This window comes from Mus musculus, chromosome 14 (genome assembly GCF_000001635.26).
Source record: "Mus musculus strain C57BL/6J chromosome 14, GRCm38.p6 C57BL/6J".
In the NCBI taxonomy this organism is placed as follows: Eukaryota; Metazoa; Chordata; class Mammalia; order Rodentia; family Muridae; genus Mus; species Mus musculus.
Window position 1 is genome coordinate 32,179,904 of NC_000080.6, and position 21,990 is coordinate 32,201,893.

Genomic DNA, 21,990 nt, shown 5'->3' on the forward strand with positions numbered 1-21,990 from the left:
CCCTTGTCAGAGGCTGTCATTCTCAAGCATTCTTTACCTTATCTAGTGGAAGCAGTCTCGCACTTGAACCTAGCCAGCTTGCTCCAAGTATCCTATCTCTGCCTGCTGAACACTGGGATTATAGGTGGGCTGTCACACTTGTTGGACATGTATGTAGGTGTCAGGGATCCAAGCCCAGTCTTCACACTTGCACAGCAAGTGATTTACCTGGAAGTCATATCCTTACCCACCCACATGTTATTAAATGGAGATACTATGTTTTATGTTGGAATTATGACTTTGGTTCTGTTTTCACCCTTTATTTGGAAAACAGGGCAACATTTAAGTTTTAGATTTTTTAAATGAATTAACATGGTAATAAAAAGTATGGCCTGAATTTGGAGAGTAAGTGGTTTTCCAGTTTGGGGTGCAAGATCATCTCCAAAGGAGAAGAGAACACATACTCAGTGAGCCACCAAGGGGTTGGCTTCCACTCACTGAGGGCAAGCAGTGCAGTCCAGGCTAACCATCCATGATCTTTGTCACAGCAAATCAGAGTCTCCAATTGTTCAAAGTAACTGTAGGTACAAGACAGAAAGCAACTCCAGACTGGCTTATTAATTGATCTGGATGACTATGAAGTGTCCCCCATTCCTGAGGTGCCAAAAATCTTCAGAGTGACTGTTGGAGCAGGGAACCTTTCATGTGCTCCCAGTTGTTATACAGTGCATAGAGACTGGTGAGTGTCAGTCCTGCCAGGCCACCGCGTGCTATTCCTCGAAGACCACCTGGGGAAAGAAGGCGAGCAAATGAACAACCTACATCTCATGACCTGGCTTTAAAGATAGAAAAATGTAATAAAACGGGGATAAAAGTGCTGTAAAATATAGGTATCTTAGAGAAAGCTGCTCTTTAAAGTAATCTTCTCTAAACCACAGTGAAGTTCTAAACCACTGTTAACTTCAGGAGGTAACTTCCCAAATCACACACTTTAGGGTTTTTTTGTTGTTGTTGGTTTTTTTCGAGACAGGGCTAACCCCAGTCCAACTTGTAACCGTTGCAATTCTGGATAAAATCTTGTTGCTGTTCAAAGAGAAGTCATCCCATGCTTGTCGGAGGGTTCAGAACAGCACTAGCACTGTCAGTGGACTTAAGGCTGCAAACAAAGTGAACATCCTATGTGGAAACAGTACTGTCAGCATTTGCACTCTGGACCCAAGTAGCAGTGGGGATAAACACAATCAAGCTTTGAGTCAGTACTGACGGGGACACCAGCACTCCCTCCCCTCCCTAAACTAATACGTCTCACACAATTAAAACACCGACTAGTTGAGAAAGAATTCAGAATTAGACTTTGAGCTATTTGTACACTAAACAAGTTTTTGTGAGGAAAAAGATTATCAATAAGCATTTAATGTGCAATGTTTGAAAATAACCCCCAAGTTAAAAGGAAGCGATACAAGTTTCTTAAAATAGGAAATGGCCCAATAATTTGATTATAATTGCTTACTTTTACACAGTAGAGGAAGAAAAGTAAGAAACCCCACCAGAATGGGGAGAAGGACCTGCCCTGAGTTTGGTTTTCAGAGCTCACAGGAGTACTGGCTGACTCCTGCAAACTGATCTCTGAGCTCCACAAGTGCCTTGGAGCAAGAGCGAGAGAGTGAGCTAGACAGAAAAAAGGAGAAAGGAGGGCTGAGCCTGCAGCAAAGAGGCTGCTTTATTGGAGTCTCTGAGCCTGATGCCAGCCAGCTCTGTATAACTTCTCTAACAGTGTTCTATTATCACAGCAGAACTAATCCATTTCTGCAATAAGTGTCTTACCAGATAGCTTCAGCTGATACGGGGCTATTTCCCTCCAGGGTCTCTTGTCTGAGGACTACTTAAGTTCTTCTTAGGTTTCCACTGTGAAATGCCATCATTGAATGTGTGGGAGAGGGATCAAAAGCATAAGACGAAACCTCACAAAAATCAAAGTAAATGGGGGCTGCAAAGATGGCTTATTAAGAGCACTGGCTCTTTTAGCAGACCTGGATTCAATTCCCAGTACCCCCTAGTGGATGCTCACAACCTTTCAGGCACACACATGGTACATATAAATAATATGTGCACCTATACACATAAGTAATAAACTATCTTTGAATAAATGGGGAATCTTTCGAAGTTCCTATTCCTGCCATGCTGCCATATTTGACTGTAACACTGAAGTTGAACTTAAACCATTCAGTGTGGTTAGAAACTATGAAACTTGGAAAATGTACTTGTGAACTAATCCAATTAGTTTAATAAGGACGAATCTTGTGACACTCACTATTAAGAAAATGCTGTAGAGCTGGACATGAGCTTTAATTAAAACAAAATCATAAAATGGAAACAACAAACAAATGGAATAATAAAAATAAAACTTGGTTATTGGACCTATTCTTTGGATATAATGAAGGTTCTTTCAATCAGGTACCCAAAATATAAGCCTCTAAACCCTACTTGGGATCAAGAGAAAAAAAAGAAAAGGACAAGGTGCTCTTGCCACAGTTAGCAGAGAAATGACAGACGGCAGGTAATGGAAAGGAACTACTTTATTGACCAAACATTTAATTTTGTTCAAATTGTCTCCCAACCACGTCCCCAAGGCCTTGAAGACTCAAAAGGCTCTGTGGGTGCAGCCACATGGATTGCCGGCCACTGGTTTGGAAACCTTGTGCTTTAAGAACATGGTTTCTGTTTGCCCTTTGTCCAAGAAATTCCATGATTTCTCAAATTTCTCGTAACAATCTACCTTGGGAATCTTCATTAGCTTATGTATTAGGGATTACAAAACTTCAATGGGACCATCTGCTGGTATGAGCCGGGTATGGTGCCGCACGCCTTTAATCCCAGCACTTGGGAGGCAGAGGCAGGTGAATTTCTGAGTTTGAGGCCAGCCTGGTCTGCAGAGTGAGTTCCAGGACAGCCAGGGCTACACAGAGAAACCCTGTCTCGAAAAACCAAAATGATCTGCTGGTATGAACCACACACCCGATCCTTAAGAGCAGTCTTTTATCACATACACCAGCTAAGTTCTAAAAGTCCCCGTCCCCCCCCTTTGAGACACTGTTAACTCACTATGTAGACCAGTATGGCTTCCAACTGCCAACCTATGCCTCCCAAATGCTGGGGTTAGAGTCACACACCACCACACTCAGCTCCCCAAGTACTAACGTTTATTTTTCTAAATGTGAAATGTTTTTCCTGCGTATGTGTGTGAGGCTGTTGGATCTCCTAAAGCTGGAATTACAGACAATTGTGAGCTGCCATGTGGGTGCTAGGAATTGAACCTGTATCCCTGTCTAATTTTTAACTTCTAAATTATTTTTAGGTTTTACCAACTGGCTACAAAAACAAAAACAAATAAACACCCCCCCAACCCAAACCAACCAACCAACCAACCAACCAACCAACCAACCAACCAACCAACAATAAAGACTAAGAGCCTCCTGATTTAGTCTCTTAAAACTGAACAACTATCTAGTTGGTCAGCAAATACACTTGCTAACAACAAAGTAAATAAGGTCAGTGTTCACTCTCCATGAGTTAGAACAAACCCAAGATTTGTGTCTCAGCTTTACTTTCTATCTTTGTGTCATGTACGCAATTCTTCTAAAGGAACTGGATAAGGACTGCATTTTCTCAACATGGGAAACCAAGAGTCAGAACACGCAAGTGTCTTCTTTCTGGACACAGAAACTGGTTAATGGCAGAGTTAATTCATTAAAATACCAACTTAGAACAGAGAAAAGAGCCAGATAGTAAATAGAGTCTGAAGGGCAAAGACCATTATATAGGTACTTTCACATGGATTATTTTTAAAAAGATAAAAAAGGTTCAGCTGCCTGCAGTGCTATGGCTCCTGCTTTAGAGGAACAAATTCATTTACACTGATTTTCAAGCTTAGGGAAGGTCTTCTGTTATAACTATTTTAAAAACTGTGGTAAAGGAGGCTGGGGGTGCAGTTCAGCGGGCAAAATGTTAAGCCTTGCACCAGTAGCAATGAAAGTATAGTTCCCTACCCAGTAAGCACTACATACGACTTGCATGGTGGTACATGCCTACAACCGCAGGTTTCCAGCACTTGAGGAAGATTAGCAGTTTAAGGCCACCCTTAAGTTTGGGTCCAGCCTGGTCTGAAGCCTTGAGTTCAACCCCCAGCATCCCATAAACTGGGTGTAGCAGCACAGGCCTCTACTTCATGCATATATAAGCCCAGCATTACACCAATGCCTGGGGTGTCCAGAGCTGGAGCTATATGCACGGACCACTATACTAGGCTTTAAGTATTAAAAACAGGAGCTAGTTCCTGTTTGCTGGTAACCTTAAACCTAAAAATGTACCAAATTTGCTTCTTTAAGACAAAAAAGTTCTATGTCAAGTGACAAGGATTGCCAATTGTGAAACCGAGCAACTGCAATTGTGGAATATTTGGTAATTATATGCTGAGCCAAAATCACAACATTCATTCACACTGAAGTCACCCCAACAAAAGCAGACCAGTTCCTTTTCTTAATTTCTGATTTAAAGCAAAACTCAAGAGGACAGGCTGACTACAGAAATAAACTTTTTGTGACAGAACAAAACATAACTTCAACTTGTAGATTCAAGGATTTGGAAAAGAGGTCAGACATATTTAGTGTAGCATGTAAACTATTACCGAGCTTCTAAAGTAGAAGAAAAGCCTCAAGCTGAGCATCATAGCACAGGCATGGAAATCTAGAACCTGGGAGGCAGAGGCTAGAGGACTAGGAACTTAAAGTCTATCTTTTGATACAGAGCCAGTTGGGGATCAGTCTTGGCTACATGATATGCTGTTTCAAAAGAAGAAAGATGAAGGGAATTTCACAATTTTAGTTTAGTCCAATGTCTATATATTATGTGATTAGAGTCCATGTAAATGCATTCCATTATGAGTACGCTCTACCAGAATAAGAACAGCTACAGTTTTGCTATTAACAAGCAAGCATCTTAGAGTGGGCTAATAAAACATATTTGGGAAATAAGGTCCAAGAAGCCAACCGAAGGTGATCCTGCTTTCTCTCTTAATGCCTTCCATTAGTCCTAGCTTTCCACAATGTCAGTTTACAAAAATAAAGTTAGTAAAAGTATAAAAAGTAAAGAAATAAAAAGCATTTAGTCCGGCGTGGTGGCGCACGCCTTTAATCCCAGCACTTGGGAGGCAAAGGCAGGCGGATTTCTGAGTTCGAGGCCAGCCAGGGCTACACAGAGAAACCCTGTCTCAAAAAACCAAAAAAAAAAAAAAAAAAGCATTTCAAACTTAGCAAGTACGATCAGGATTACCATTAGTTAACCAGTTAGTTCATTTTTCAAATGTCAAAACCAAATGTCATACCTACAAAAGAATTTAAATGCATATTTCCAAAGACCCCTTGATGACTTTTTCTGTTACTGCTATTTTGAGTATCAAATTAAAAGGGATCCCCCTACCCCGCCCCAGGCATTGGAAATTGAACCCAGAGTCTCATAAATGACAGGCAAGCATTTTACCCATGAACAATTCCCCGATCCTATCTGTACTTTTTGAAAGAGGGTCCTCAATAAAGAAAATTTCCAGGCTGACCTTGAACTTGTAACCCTCATCTCAGTATCCTGAGATAGATAATAGTTGAAAAGAAATGGACTACAGTTGGTGTTACAAGCCCAGCTTAAAGTTAGGTAAAATTTCATGTATCATATGTAATAGGTAAAAGGCTAATTGTCGTAATGTTGGAAATGTTTCAAAAAAGTAGGAAAGGAGAAAGGGCTTCAGGGAAATTACAATAGCAATGAATATCAGAAGTTTCTTAATCTGAGCACCAACTAGGGAAAACCAAAACGAGACACAGACACTGTTTTTGGCAGTCAGGAAGGGATTGTGGGGATTCTTCACAAGTTTGAAGCCAGTCTGATCCATGAGTGAGATGTTTCAAAACTAAATCAAACCAGTAGCAACAAAAACTATCTTTCATCAGTTGGCATTCATTTCAATACAATGTAGGGCTGGAGACATGGCTCAGTGATTAAGAATACTTTAGCTTCTCCAGAGGACTGAGTTAGACTTCCAGCACCTGTATCAGGCAGCCCATAATCACCTGTAACTGCAGCTTGGGGATTCCACACCTCTGTCCTCCATGTGCACATAAGCACATGCAGGCACTAACACACTTACACATAATTAAAAAATAATAAAAAATAAAGCTAAAAGACAGGGTAGATGATACTTCAAATTGATGATACAAAGGTCACTTTGGCAATAGTTATTACCATTTTTAATATGCAGATTTTGCACTTAAGTAATCTGGCTTTCAGTAATTCATCTTGTACCACAGAACCTTATGTGCTACAGTGTTTAAGGGAGGTCTCAAGAAAGCCACATGCAAACAAGAAAAAACCTATTTGGAAAGAACATTCTAAACAAAGTGAACATCAAAACTAAAAACCCTTAAATAAGGTAAAAGCCAGTAGAAAGAATGGTCTACTCTTTGTACCAAGGCATCAAATCATGTAAAAGAGTGAGCCTAATGGGAAGGCTGGGAACAAACTGGACTTTTGATTAAGTCTTATCTTCTAAATGGTATTGCTATTTAATCATAAGCTTAAGTGAGCCTACTAGAACTTCCAGAATTAAATGTCTATTTTTCTCCAAAGCAGTCTATATCAAATATTAAATTAGGATTTATAAAACCTAAAAGGATTCTCACCAACTCCAGTATGGTGAGCATGGCTCTGTCACACCTTGCCCCTCTCCCTATTTCCTGTCTTGCTAAAAACCATTAGATTACATTCCTAAAGCTAGCCACTAAGGTCTATTCCTTTATTTGGCCACTTCCTCCTCCCGAAGCTGACTATCAAGGTTCAACTATCAAAGTATTGAAGTTCAGCAATCAGAAGGCACCTTTGACTCACCTAAGTAACATACCCAATTAAAATTAAACACCTCATTCTAACACAGCATTTCCCCTTTTACCCTAATAAACTGCCATTAGCCTATGTGCAGCATCTGTCTCCTCTCTACCCAGAAGCAGTCCTTTGTCTTCTTGGGACAAATACCCACCCTCCTTCTCCCTTGTTCCTTCCTCTTCTCCTGTCTTTGTCTCTTATTCCTTGCAGTATGTTCCTCTGAGGCAAATAGATCTCCTTTGTTCCGAAATTGCCTGTGAGGGTCCTGAGCCAAGACTTTCCCTTTCTAAAACTGTCACAAGAACAGCATTGTACTACACTCCTCATTCTGCTGTATAAAAAACAACGTCTACATAAACGTTGCCCAAATGACTAAGAATCACTTGGAAGACATAAAATGAAACAAAACAAAAAATCGCTTTACAAAAGGATGTAGTACTATGGGAGTAAAAAACAAAACGTGGCAGTGAGTGCTGAGGAAGCCAGAACAGCAAACTATTGCGTCCCTCAAAGACACACTGTGGTGCTTAATTTTTATTGTCTACGTGACTGAAGAAGCCCGTTATCTAAAAGGGCATTCCAAAGGATTAACTGAAGGGGAACCCTATCCTGAAGGCAGTAGATGGCACCATCTCATAGGCTGGGAGCTGGACAAAAGGAAGGGGCAAAAGAGAAGCAGTCAGGCAAGAGTGCTAACCAGTCGTGTGCCATTCTTCTGTGTTTCTTGGCAAGTTCTAACATGAACTGCTCTGCTCTTATTGGTTAAAAGTCTTAGCCAAATGTTTCTTCTATGATACAAATGGGATTTCTATTTGTTTTGCTTTTCTTTTTTTTTCTTTTAAAGATTTTTATTTATTATTATAGATAAGTACACTGTTGCTGTCTTCAGACACACCAGAAGAGGGTGTCAGATCTCATTACAAATGGTTGTGAGCCACCATATGGTTGCTGGGGTTTGAACTCAGGACCTTCAGAAGAGCAGTCAGTGTTCTTACCCACTGAGCCATTTCACCAGCCCCTTGTTTTGCTTTTCGACAGTGTCTCTTTCTGGCCAATTTGGTCTCAAATTTCCTACACAGCTAAAAAGGACCCTCAACTTTTGATTTTCTACTACTAGAGTGCTGGGATTTTATGTGCACACTACATCTGGTTTTATATAACACTGAATATTTAACCCAGCACAACTTCATGTACGCCAGACAAGCCCAAACCATCTGTCTCTGATATATGCCTTTCCCCTCACATGCCTTCATCAGGTGTAAAGTTTACCATTTGTAGCTATACTTGAGGCGAATTATCATAAATTTTAAACATAATTAGCAGTATTCCTCAACTACTTTGGCTTTATGCTTCCACCTTTTCTTTTTCATCTTGAGATAAGGTCTGGGTAGCCCTGGCTGTCCTGGAACTTGCTCTGTAGACCAGGCTGGTCTCAAGCTCAGAGATCCATATACCTCTGCCTCCTGAATGCTGGGATTAAAGGCGTAAAGCACCATGCCTGGCTGCTTCTACCTTCTATCCAGGTTTCTAACAATCTCTCACAAGTATAACTCTAGTAATTCTTTGATTGATTGTATATTGGTGTTTTGCAAGCATGTCAGTATATACATGGACACAGTGCCCACAGGGGCCAGGAGAGGGACTGGATCCTCTGGGAATAGAGTTAGAGATGGTTGTGAGAATCAAATCTAGGTCTTTTGAAAGAACAGCCAAGTAGTTTTAACTGCTGAGCTATCTCTCCAGCCCAATTCTAGTAATGCTTTGTTCAAATATCTTTGATGACTTTTAACCTAAATTTAAACTTCTCACTCTAGCTTCCTATGTTTCAAATCTAAAACTCTCTTCCAGACTTGTGTCCCACACCTTTCCTATGATATACTTGAAGTTCCGCCCACTGTTCAGGCCCAGCTTGACTATTACCCCTCCCTTTTCTAAGAGTTCCCTTATTTCTAAAGGCATTCTAGAGGCAATGTGGTTATGGCAAAAAATCCAAAACAAAGAGAGAGAGAGAGAGAGACACACACAGAGAGAGAGAGAGACGGACACAGACAGAGAGAGAGAGAGAGACAGACAGACACAGAGAAACAGAGACTTTTGGATCAGACTAGGATTTGCTTAGCCTAGGTCACAAAAGAAAGGTATAGCAGGTAAAGACAGTTTATCTTGCCTTGTTTATGAAAAAAAGTCTGACTTTACTCCCTTGAGGCTTGCATATGAGAGGACTTAGAAAATGATAAAATCCTTAATAACTATATGCACACGTGTGTATTTTTTCCTCTGAATATTATATATGACAGTTAAAACCATCTCAGTTGTCCACTCAGTATAGCTCACCTGTACATTTATACAACATCCCGGTCATGGTTCCAGCTGCTACTGTGTTGAGGTCATCTTCTGCACCCCGTGTTTTCTCAATGATAACACCAAAAGCACTATAGAGCAAAGCTAAAGCAGAAAGACAGCGATGAAAGTTAGAACAGTCATTGTCTTAGGTAAGCACAGCCACAGACAAACAGAACCATCTCTGAAGCTCTGCTTTAACAGGAAAATTCCGGCAACAAATAAAATGTCCACCAAGAGCATCTGCATCACTGCAGGGATCCAGAAAGGGATTTCCCATAATAGTCACATAAAAGGTAGGAAGATGCCAGGCCACGGTGGCACATGCTTTAGTAGGGAGACAGAGGCAGGTGGATCTGAGTTCAAGGCCAGCCTGGTCTACAGAGTGAGTTCCAGGAGAGCCAAAACAAAAAAATAAAAACAAAAATCAAGAAAACCCCTCATTTACTGATACATAAAATCAGGTACATGTGCACACAACTGACTGGCTATACAAAGAAGGGGTTGTGAAGATGCAGAAGAAATGCTATTACTAGAAAGTATTACTGCAGAGTCTAAGAAAAATATCTCAAATTTTACTTATGCTGCCTATACTTTTAAAAAAAGTACCCACATATTTCTATTATAGAAAAACACTGTAGGCAACAGTGACACACACCTTTAATCCTAGCCCTAGTGAGGCAGAGGAAGGAAGCTCTCTCTGTAAGTTAGGGATCAGCCAACTCTACATGGCTCAAAAAAGCTAAAACCAACTCTAGCTATACTTGCCTTCCCAACATTCCATCAAGCGCAGCCTTGCCAGCTGTCTGTTGTAGAACTTCTATACTTTTTTTTTAAAGATTTATTTATTTTTTTATATATATGTAAATACACTGTAGCTGACTTCAGACACCACAGAAGAAGCATCAGATCTCATTATGGATGGTTGTGAGCTACCATGTGGTTGCTGGGATTTGAACTCAGGACCTTCAGAAGAGCAGTCAGTGCTCTTAACCACTGAGCCATCTATCTCTCCAGCCCCTGAACTTCTATACTTTTTATGAAAATGATCACATAGATAACATTGTGACCAGCCACATCATATTACAATGGAGCACACGGTAACCACCACAGTGATCATCTATTGCTTCTTGCCTAAAACTACAGGGCTTTCTGGAATGCAGGATTTCCAGGGCTAAAAATAAATAAGTTGTGATGTAGGCAGAGGCTGCTGAGTTCCCTAGGTATATAAGCAATTACAAAAGAACAGAGGAACATGACTTGTGTGTATAGAAGGTTGTTTCAGGGTTGTAGACGTAAGCAGACTATCAAAGCCATCATTTATCAAAATACAAAATGGGAATTTGGCTTTCTGGTATGAAAATGCACTTTCCAAATTTCATAACAAGTTACAATAGTGGCCTTTTGTCTTTTCAAGTTTGTTCCTTATTCCATCTGCTATAAGTAGAAAGAGTACCATTAAGTTCAGCTTGTCTAAAAATTATGAAAACTTTAGAAGGTAATGTGTATGCGTTACAAGTAGATTATAAATCACTAGCAATCAGAAGAACAAACTATTCATGGTCAGTGTAATCAAAGCACTGGGCTCTGACTAAGCACCATTAAATCACCCCTTGTCTACAACTGGGAATGCTTTCCTTATCTACAAGAGAGTTACTGCAAATCTACAGATGAACTCACTAAATCAACAGGCTACTAGGAAAACAAAGCATAAAGACTGACTCCATCTGTCTGTCTGTCACGTCTCACTACAGGACTTTGAACCTTCCCCAACATGTATAGCTCCATTACTTGGACATCTTTTAGTTGAAAACAGGATTTTACTTAGCATACTGTTAGACAAGAGCATTTACGAGTCTTTTCTCAGATGGTAGTTACAATATTTACCAGAGTGGATTTAAATGTTGTTTAGCCTAGAACCAGAATCTTGGTTGACCAAACTGCACATTCTTTTTTTATATGAATGACTTACTAGCTGGGGATATGGCCCAGGGGAGGAGTGTTTGCCTAGCATGCCAGGAGCCCTGGGCTTGTTCCCCAGGGCACATGTGTAATTTCAGAACTTGGAAGACGGGACCAGGAAGATCAGCATCCCAAGCTTCTCAACTACATAACTAAAGTATGAAGTGAAACTGGGCTACACGAGGCATTGTCTCAACACAAAAGATTAATCGAACAAGATTTATACTTACCCAGGGAGCCTAGAGTATTAGCCCAAAGTGCTCCTTGCCTAGTCACCATATTCAAAATCCTACCAGGGAAGAATGAGAGAGAGAGAAAAATGTATTTAGGGTCACTGCTTCTCTAGTAATCTTATAAGCCATAGCTATAGCTATTTAAAATATATAGGCCCACGCCTAAATGATTTTTGGAACTTCAAGGTACACCTTAATACCACCCCAGATTTTAATAAATAAGGTTGTTACTTTATATAAGTGAGGTTTATGATAGTAAAGGCACAAAATTATTTAGGACAGATTAAATACAAAGGCTTTAAACAGCAGCCTGAAATGTATTTACAAACTGATGATCTGTGTTAAAACAATGTCACTGTACCTGTGACAGAGTGGTTTGACATTCTTTGGGAAAGGGAATACATTTCAGAATACTAAGTAGGGCCAATGGAAAGGACATGGGTGTTAGAGTGCAAAGCAGAACTGAAGAGAAAGGAAGAGCTGCCTTTACTAGAGCACACGGAGAAAGCACTGTCTGCTCCCATACTAGAACTAAGCAGTCAAAGCGAATGCTTAGCACACTCTCAAGGAAGCAAAGTTTGGTCTTACACCAGAGTCACAGCCCACCAGAACGGTGACCCAGCAACCAGGTGAAGAGCACACATTACTCTCCCAGCAGTGTAACACCATCACAGGAATGTGTCTGGGATGGCTGACTACTACTGGGTAACACACTAAGAACTTGGTAGAGCTCTCTGGGGACGGTCTGTCGGCACACTTCACTTCCGTTTGTGAGCCTTTATCTACTGCTCACATTTTATCACCTGCCACTTTCCCACAACTCTGCAAGGCAGAAAGTAGACAAAGTTTTTACTCAAGATCACAAAATATTAAGTGGTTAAACTACAATTCTCGAGTTAAACACAACATGTTTGGCTATAAATTCTACCCCTTTCCAATTATTAAATGCTGCTTCTCAATATGGGAAGATGAGAAGATTATGTTGCTATTGTTTTCAAAAATGGAATATAGCATTTTGTTTAAGAGACTTCCCACTTCTAAATTCATTATAAATATTGGTTGGGGATTTGTTTCAAAATGATACAATAGAAGAAACTGGGTGACTGGCCAAGGCTGAGGGTTGTTGTAGAAGAATTAGGGTTCACAGGTATTTATTACAGTATTTTAGCTTCTCATACTACAAAATCTGCATTGTCAACAAAGGAGTTCATGCAGTAACAGCAACAGAAAAACCTGGCAAGCCTCTAAGGTTTCCTAAGGCCAACTCCAGCACGCCTGCTGCCACCTTCTGGCAGGACGATACATTCACAATTCAGAGATTAAGAATGCTTCTGGGCAGATGGCTCACTGGGTAAGTGGGATAGCTCCTGAGAAAGGACACTTTAGGCTGACCTTTGGCCTTCATATGCACCCGCTCATGTGGACATCTGCACACTTGCACATACATATATAATAATGATCTTGGAATTGTAGAAATTCCAGTTAAGGGGCTGGTGAGATGGCTCAGTGGTTAAGAGCACCAACTGCTCTTCAAAGGTCCCGAGTTCAACCACATGCAACCACATAGTAGCTCACAAAATCTGATACCCTTTTCTAGAATGACTGAAGACAGCTACAGTGCACTTACATATAATAAATAAATAAATCTTTAAAAAAAGAAATTCTAGTTGAGTGTTTCTGCCCCTCCCCATTTAAGCATGTCAGCAAGAAGCTAATAGATCTAGCTTCTATCATCAAGTTCTGAGTCCTACAGGCCCAAGAACAATCAAAAATCCCTATTAGTAACTCAACAATTTAAAAATATAAATTTGCCATATAAATTTGGAGAGCACATGTAAACCAAAAAAATCAGATTGGGGTTGTACCAGTTAAATGAAGACACTAACCAAAATCTACACCCCTGCAAAGCTAGGACACAGTAACTTGGTTCCTTATGCTTTGAAACCAAAACCATATATTAAAAGAGAGAGAGGTGGTGGTGGGGGTTGTTAATTATCTAAGCACTTTATTAACACCAGACCCCAAAGCAGTGGTTACTATGCAAGCATCTAGACTTACTGTACATTTCTTGGTTTGGACCAGGCCATGCTCTGGGTTTCCTTCAATCCTAAACGAAGACCGTTCATTGCCCCGAATGCGGCCCCTGGTGGCAAATCATAACAATTAAAAAAAAAAAAAAAGCTTTTTATTAAAAATAATTCTGGTTGCTTTTTTATATAATGAGAAATGCAATACAAGCTTTAAAAACGAAAAGAATATCCTAGTTACTTTTCACTTTAAGCACCATTAACGACTTGGATTTAAGGACATTACAAATAAAAATATTGGGGCTGGAGAGATGGCTCAGCGGTTAGATGGCTCCTTCAGAGGTTGTGCTTTCAATTCCCACAACCACATGGTGGCTCACAACCATCTGTAATGGGATCTGATGCCCTCTTATGGTGGGTTGAAAGACAGCGACAGTGTTCTCATACATAAAATAAAATAAATCTAAAAATAAAAATTGTACCTGTCATGCAACATCCTCCAATGGTAAAGAAAGCTAGTTCAAATCTGCCTCGGGTTTTATTAGCTCCAGTTGGCAAAATAAATTCATCAGTATCCTAAGGGTCAAAAAGGAAAACCAAGATGAGTGCTCCCTGAAGACCCAGGCAGCTGTATTTTTTTCCTATTTTTCTCTTTTAGTTTTGAGACAGTATCTCATTATTTAGTCTAGGCTGGTCTGGAACTCACAATTATCCTGCCTCAGTTTCCCAAGTACTTGGATTACAGGTCAAATTTTCAAAGTAGTTTGGAAATAAGTAAACAACCAAATTAATACAAACTCAGATATCAAATTCAAGCAAAAGTAAAATTGTCTGCAATAACAGCCAACACATAAATCAAAAGTGATGTGACAACTTCTTGGATGTCAACTGGTCTACATATGGAACTAGCTGAAACCTAAGCAACTGGCTGGGCACATCTGTGATTTTTTTTTCCCAAAATCATTTAAAGTAGGAAGAGCCGCTTTTAATCTGGGATCTTTAAAAGTGGAAAGATTTACCTTTATTCTGGGCCACACCTTCTGGTGGCAGCCTCTATAAATTAAAGGACATGAAAGATGAAAGCTTTCTCTGCCTAACAAGTCCATTCCTTCATTGGCATTAGAGCCTTCTTCCCATATTCTGGCATATACTGAAGACTAGTTGAGACATCAAGCCATACATAGATTGAACAACTACTGGATTCACATACTTTCTGTTGGTAGATAGCCACTGTTGGCTAGCTGGATTACATACAGCGTGTAAACCATTTCAATAAATTACACACACACACACACACACACACACACACACACACACACACACACACACTCATTCTATAAATTCTGTCCCTCTAGAGAAGCCTGACTAATACAAGTGACATGAGTATAACACACTGAATTCTTTGGAGAGATTTTTCTTCCAGAACTAATTTACTCCATCTATTCTTTCATAGCATAAATCTGACAAGGGCAGAAAGTAACCACATTCTTTGCCAAACTATCACAATAATAATAGTCTTTAGGATACATACTAATATTTTCTCCTCTGAAACCTCTTGAGCTGGACCCCCACAGTTCAAATCACCCTCAGCACTACTGTCTTCCATGCTCCAACTAGTAAGGCCCATTAACCCAAGCTTAAAGCATTGAGCTGCTTTTCTGTCCCAAAGTCCACATTCTTCCAAAGAAAAACATGGTCAGGACTATCACAGCAATCCCCCAGTTCCTGGAACTATCTAATGTCTTAGGGTTTCTATTGCTGTGAAGAGACACCATGCCTATGACAACTCTTACTGGGGCTGGGATACATACATTTCAGAGGTTTAGTCCACTACCATCACAATGGAAGCATGGCAGACATATGGCCCCAGAGAGGTCATTCGTGCTACCCCATACTCACTATAGATAATGATCTGGTGGACAATAAAAAATTTCTGCTTGGTTATTTTGTATATCAGAGATGCTTCCTGAGTTCTCAAGTAATGACCCGATTTTAACTTACTCTCAACCTCTTGTTTTTAGAAATGTTTTATTTGGCCAGAAAAGGTAAAATTCAATTCAGAAATAGACAATTAATCAAAATTGGAAATAAGAAGGACAAGCAAGAGTAGCAGTCTACACTCCTGTATATCAGTCACAGTGAACACCAGACGGGCTGGAGACAAGTGTACAGCTGCCACAGACCCTCTGGATCCCTTTGTCTGCTTGGAACGGGTCTCTAGTCCCAGGTGGGCAAAGCGTTGGATGAGATGACAGACAGATGCACACAGGAGAGGTAGTGTAGAATCTGAATGTAATTTGTCAAATCGAGCATCAAACTTTTTATACAGAAGAAAATAAGGAAGTTGGGTGACACACCAGCAAGGTACAAAGTGGTTACTGGATTCTTACATAAAACAGAGGAATGCAAATACAGAAGGTCTAACAGGAACCACCTGGGATAGAATTCATTGATAACAACTGGGACCAACAAGTGCTCCACCTAAGATTCACTTAATCTTAGAAGCCAGGGTCAAGGGCTTCGTGCCCTTGCCATAGTTCCTATTTTAGTCTATTGTATAGTCCACCTTCCCCCTAGGCTATTGCAAATACTTGTGCAAAGGCGTAACTCAGCTACCTATAGTTCTAAGTATCTACTGTGGTTCCTTCTTAGATCACAAACTTCCTTCTTCCTAGATAATGGTAAATTTCTGTGTAGGGCAGTGACTTAGCTTTTATTCAAAGTGATAGTGTAATGCCAGAGGCTATTCTGAATGTCACTGAATAGCAACATTCTTACTGAATTCCAAGCCCATGGTCTGCTCAAGGACTTTCTAGGACTGTTGGAACACTGGTGAAGGCTTAGCTATGTCAGAATTCAATCTTAAAAGGCACTTATAATAGGATAATACTAAAAGAGAGCACGTGGATCCATACACCAGACTAACACGGGAATGGAATATTAATGTATGGGTTAGAGAGGACACCAGACTCCAGGAGGTGAGTTTCCGTGAAATTCTTTGCCTCGTGAGTAGCTTCCAAGCCTCTCGGCCTGTCAAGCTGACTCGACCAGAGTGTGTGGCATTCAGCCACTCATATACAATCAAAGTGACAAATATGCCAAGACACTGCATACAGGGGTAATATCTGAGATGCTCTTACGTGTGTATTGCTGACACTCTAGGACACAATGGTACTAAAACACCAGTAAGCACTAGTGTTACAACTATGTAGAAGAGAAAGGAAACGGGGCCGAGGTATCATTGGACCTGAGATAGTTACCAGGCTATGATTGATTATGTGAAATCTTTATAATTTCAAGCTGACAACAAAATGTATGTTGAAAACAATGAAATTTTGTTTTTACATCAGTTATTCCTGAGGTTTGTAACAGAAAGACTTGCAACTTAAGTTAATTTAACAAGTCATCTCAAGGTGAATTTAAGAGTGACTAGTAAGTCACTAGTTACAACAAAAAGTAACTAGTAAGAGAAACTACAAATAATGCCTCATATGAAGATGAGTACTATTTTAGGTGTCTGTAATCTCCAGGTTGGATTTGTATCTAAGAGTAGAAGTGCCAGGTCATAACTGTTTCTCATACTGTTAGACAACACCAAGCCTTTCCATAGCAGTCCTAGCTTTTTTCTTTCTGAGAGAGGGCAACTCTCAAGAATATAAGGCTCAGGCAAAAGTAGTGGCACACACCTTGAATTGCAGCATTTGGAAGGCAGAAGCAGGAGGATCTCTCTGACCTCAAGGTCAGCTTGATCTACAGTGAGTGAGAAAGGGCAGCCAGAGCTACACAGCAAGACCCATCTGGGGGGGTGGGGAAGCTGTGGTGGAAGGGGGCAGGGAGGGAGAAGCAACCCACCCATCTGCTCAAAACAAAATGTCAACATCATCATTCTCAGTTACTAAGTAGTGAAGGATCTTCCTGCCTGTGTGCTGGGAGTGCAGGTGCACCACCATGCCTGGTATCACTTGACATTCCTACTAGCTTCCCAATCTCCTTTCTGTATGTTGGTATATGTAAGGTGACCTTTCACCTATGACTATATTTAATTAATGTGATTTTTAGACATTTGTATAGCTTCATGAAGACATAGCTATTCAGATCCAATGCAATTTTATAACTGATTTTTTTTTTCTCTTCAATGTAAAACTTTCAAATCATTTTCAGATGTTTCAGACATATTTTCCCCAGCTTTCAGGCTGCCCTGTTGCCGTTTTTCTCTTATGTTTTTGAGACAGGCTATCTCCACGTAGCTCTGGCTGCCCTGGAACTCAACAGACATACACCGGTCTCTGCCTACTACATGCTGAGATTTAAGGAATGTACCACCATGCCCAGGTCTCTTGTCTCTCTCTCGATACTGTCTCAAGCATACAGAAAAAATTAAATTTCGACTAGATTTAACCGTCACTTTTCCCTTTATTACTTGTCCTCTTAGTGGCATAGCAAAGACGTATTTTTTAATTTAGTCACAGCCACTGGGACCTGTGATTTATTCTAAGGGGCTCACAACGTTACCTGTTGATCTGAGTTACCAGTGCACATGGTGTGAGGTTCAATTTCACTCATTTTCACATTCACTCTAGTTGTCTGTATCATTTCAGAAAATGCTGATGTCCCTGTCTTCATTGCCTTGACACCCTCACTGAGAAGCTGACTGCAGCTGAAGTGAAGGCTTACTTCTCGTCTCAGTTCTATTGCATTGACCCACACGTGCCTTAGTAACTTGGCATCAGTAAAAGGTTTTAGGTTGATAAATCATCTCATTCATTTATTTTCACAAGTATCAGGTCTACATGTTTTGCACAAACATATGGATTTTGATAGGAATTGCACTGAATCTGTAGGTCAGTTTAGAGACTGTTGCCAGTGTATCAATGCTAAATTTCCCAAGATGATGGAATGTCTTTTCATTATTTAATTCTTTTTTTGTTTTTTTGAAACAGGATCTTTATATGTAGCTCTGGAATATTTCCCTAATTTTAATTTTAGAGTGCTCACTGCTATTGTATAGAAATAAGATTGATTTATATCTATAGATCGTACATTCTACAACTCTACAACAAATTAATTCATTAATTTAAAAAGGTTTGCTTGCTTTTCTTCAAATTTTTGTAGTTAAGATTTTTTTTTCCCCCCAGAGAAGATTTCTCTGACTAGCCCTGGCTGTCCTGAAACCCGCTCTGTTATCATAAGCTGGCTTCCACACCAGCGATCTGCTCCTCTGCCTCCCAGTGCTAGGAGTGAGGGCGTGTGCCACTGAGCAGCTCCCTCTGCTTCTCCCAAAGACAGGGTCACAGCATATTTATGCAGCCTCAAACTCAGGCTCCGCCTGCCTCCCAAGTACCGGGCTTATGGGCATGCACCACCAAGCTTCAGCAAATTCCACTTAGTTTATATTGTATTTTTAGCTATGCTGCCTAGACAATTCTGAGAAGTAGAGAGAATGGAAATGTCTGTATCGCCCCTGATCTTGAGGGATCATGACTCAGTCTCTTATTGTCAAGAATGACATTAGCTGTGGATGTTCTGTGGATGTCATTTAATAGGTTGAAGAAGTTGTGGTGGTGCACACCTTTAAACTAGTAAAAGCTTTATCTTACCTGAACGAGATAGCGTGGATCCACATTTAAATAAGGAGACAGGGGGTTCATACCAGTCACTAGAGAGAAAACAGAATGTCACATCGCAACAAAATCCACACAAAGATTTCATATAGGACTCAGCTAACGGTTACACACTGTGAAACTCAATGAATGTAAATTTTCTTTGGGAATTAGGCCTTGCCCCATGCCCTACATTTTCATAAGATATTGGCACTAATATCAAATCATAAAACTCCTAGAAAAATTAGCTTAGTGTTATTCCTGTTTTGGTTTATGTTTACCCTTCCTTTTCACATTCACACATTTCCTTTAGTTTGTGTGTGTGCTAGTGTGCATGTGGAGGGCTCACTGGAGTCCCTTCCACCTACCAGTTTGGTTCTAGGGATTGGACACAGGACACCAGGCTTGGCACAAAGTGCCCATACCCACTCCTCCCCACCTATGTTTGTATGTATGTATGTATGTATGTATGTATGTATGTATAAGCAGTTTCCTTAACTAGCATAACAGCCAAGTATAAGCAGTCTCTCAGGGAAAATAGTAGTTGGGTTAGTTAGTTTGTTTGTTTAAAGATTTATTTATTTTTTTTATGCATGTGAGTACACTATAGCTGTCTTCAGACACACCAGAAGAGGGCATCAGATGGTTGTGAGCCACCATGTGGTTGCTGGGAATTGAACTCAGGACCTCCGGAAGAGCAGTTAGTGCTCTTAACCACTGAGCCATCTCTCTAGTCCTAGGTTTTTGATTGTAGAAAAGTCTATCAAAGCAGATCGTCCACATCACATTTCTAACAATCTTGCTAACAGAATCTCTTTATTACGGCAAGGAGACTCTCTGCTTTCACCCAGAGATGAAGCTTAATGGAACAGAAAATACAGACTTTCAGGTTAACTTTAAATCTACCAACTTTGAAAACAAAAAATAATCTAGCAAGAAAAATTAATGTTCATAGATTTTAAATATACTATTTGGGGTCCTTTTGTATCTTGGTTGATTGCTCACAAATGTATGCACTAAGCATGATTCTATTGATCAATTCTTTTTTTTTTTTTTTTTTTTTTTTTTGGTTTTTCGAGACAGGGTTTCTCTGTGTAGCCCTGGCTGTCCTTGAACTTAGAAATCCGCCTGCCTCTGCCTCCCAAGTGCTGGGATTAAAGGCGTGCGCCACCACGCCCAGCCTATTGATCAATTTTAAGTCCTGTTATTTCAGACTTCCAATTGTTACACAAGCATCCCATCTCATACCAACCATTTCTTACTTTCTCTTATCCCTTCAACACACTTTCTCTGTAGAAATTATGAAATCAGCCCTAATGGCTTTCATCTACAATTAGATCAAATCTAATCCCCCCTTCCTTGCTTATAAAAGCTTGTATTTGTTGCTGTTTCCTGCCTCTCAACTCTTTTTTTTTTTTGGTTTTTCGAGACAGGGTTTCTCTGTGTAGCCCTGGCTGTTCTGGAGCTCACTTTGTAGGCCAGGCTGGCCTCGAACTCAGAAATCCGCCTGCCTCTGCCTCTCGAGTGCTGGGATTAAAGGCGTGTGCCACCACGCCCGGCTTGCCTCTCAACTCTTACAATCAATCTTGTATCAGTTCATTCCCTTGCAACTCTAAAGACAAACTGACCCAATAGCTTCTCAAGAAACACAGCAGGTTTGTTCTGTCTCTCAAGCACTTGTTGCTAAATTCAGGTCACAGCTCTAACTTCAACTCCCAAGCTGTTTTCTCTAACCTGTTCTCCAACAACCTTCACGGCCCATCACCACCACCACCATCTCAGGGTCCTATTTCAATTGCCATGTCATCTATCACTAACTTCTGTGTCCTCACGTTACTCTCCTCAGTAGTATGTGTACTCTCTCACCTTAAGTAGTGCCCTTCATGTTATGCAACTGAGATATCCTAAGATACACATAAATTGTGTCCTGGACTCAAGTTTTGACAGCAGACATTAGGGTTATCAAACGGCTTTCTGAATGTTTTTAAGTGTAAAGGTTTTACTTAGAGGATTAGCAAGAAGAAACACTTTAGTAAAGTGTTATTAAACATTAACTCCCAAGCTCTACTTATCCAGTCGAATATCCATAATTACAAAACATTAAAAGCCTGAAAGACATACTTAGGTGATTGAGAAGGGCCAACAGGCTGGGAATTCATGCCTCTGCATCTTTGAATTTGCTTATATCGCTTTCAGAATTTGGCTCTTTTTTCTTGTTTAAAAATCTCTTAAAAGTTTCGTTTGCTTCCCCAGCTCCTTCTGATTTCCTGAATTGTCTCTCACACGCACAAAGAACGAAAAATGTTTTCGCCTAACTGGTTTAGAAATATTTAAAAGCCGTGTGAAAAAAAATTAATAGCGCGCTTGTTATTTGGAATGTTTATTTCTAGAACTAGGGTCTCCTAACAGGGCCAAGCATACAGAAAAGCGTGTGACGAGAAAAGACGGGACGGGGCACTAAAGAGGAGGACATTTTGTGTTTCCTCTCGAAACTAGGTCACTAAAAGAGCTTCCCGGGGATTTACGATCCCCCAAATTCGTTCAGCCTTGAAACCCAATCACCGGCGGTGAATCTCGTAAAGGCGAGCAGGAAAAGGGACAGGAACGTTACACATTTCTAGCTGTCCCAGGAAGGAGTCAGAAAGGGGAGCAGGCGAGGCCCGATACTCACGCGGGACGCCGGCCAAATCAGCGTTCGAGTAACCCGCTCCTCCGGCTCCGAAGAAGCCAGCTAACCCGCTGGTGGATTTGTTGCTACTTCCTCCGCCACCTTCCATGAGGTCGCAGCAAACGGCGGTGGGCTCGCCACCACCACCTCAGGCCGGGGACGTATGCTCGGCCGTGGCCGCGACAAGCAACAGCGGGAAGACCCGCGTTGCTCCTGCCACCTTCACCACGCTGACCTTCCGGGCGCCGGCTCCC

At 40.7% G+C, this 21,990-nt stretch overlaps 1 protein-coding gene and 1 non-coding gene across 2 annotated transcripts; both read right to left on the bottom strand.

Moving 5' to 3' along the window:
• Positions 1 to 262: 262 nt before the first annotated feature.
• Positions 263 to 21,988, bottom strand: Timm23 (translocase of inner mitochondrial membrane 23). The gene is made up of 7 exons (NM_016897.3): positions 21,740 to 21,988; positions 19,066 to 19,124; positions 13,951 to 14,044; positions 13,500 to 13,584; positions 11,439 to 11,497; positions 9,241 to 9,351; positions 263 to 767 (listed from the first exon to the last, which is right to left on the bottom strand). Exons 1-7 carry the CDS (start codon positions 21,843 to 21,845, stop codon positions 652 to 654), a joined length of 630 nt encoding a protein of 209 aa, NP_058593.2. The 5' UTR covers positions 21,846 to 21,988; the 3' UTR covers positions 263 to 651.
• Positions 11,951 to 12,147, bottom strand: LOC115488402. The gene has a single exon (XR_003951259.1). It is a non-coding gene; the product is annotated as a small nucleolar RNA SNORA74 (small nucleolar RNA).
• Positions 21,989 to 21,990: the final 2 nt, after the last annotated feature.

Excerpts from the sequence above, each read along its gene's own strand:
- Timm23 (NM_016897.3), bottom strand. The coding sequence starts at position 21,845 with ATGGAAGGTGGCGGAGGAAGTAGCAACAAATCCACCAGCGGGTTAGCT. Across the intron at positions 14,045-19,065 it reads ATCCACGCTATCTCGTTCAG|GATACTGATGAATTTATTTT; the intron begins GTAAGATAAAGC and ends TTTGACCCTTAG. Across the intron at positions 9,352-11,438 it reads TAATACTCTAGGCTCCCTGG|CTTTGCTCTATAGTGCTTTT; the intron begins GTAAGTATAAAT and ends TTTCTGCTTTAG.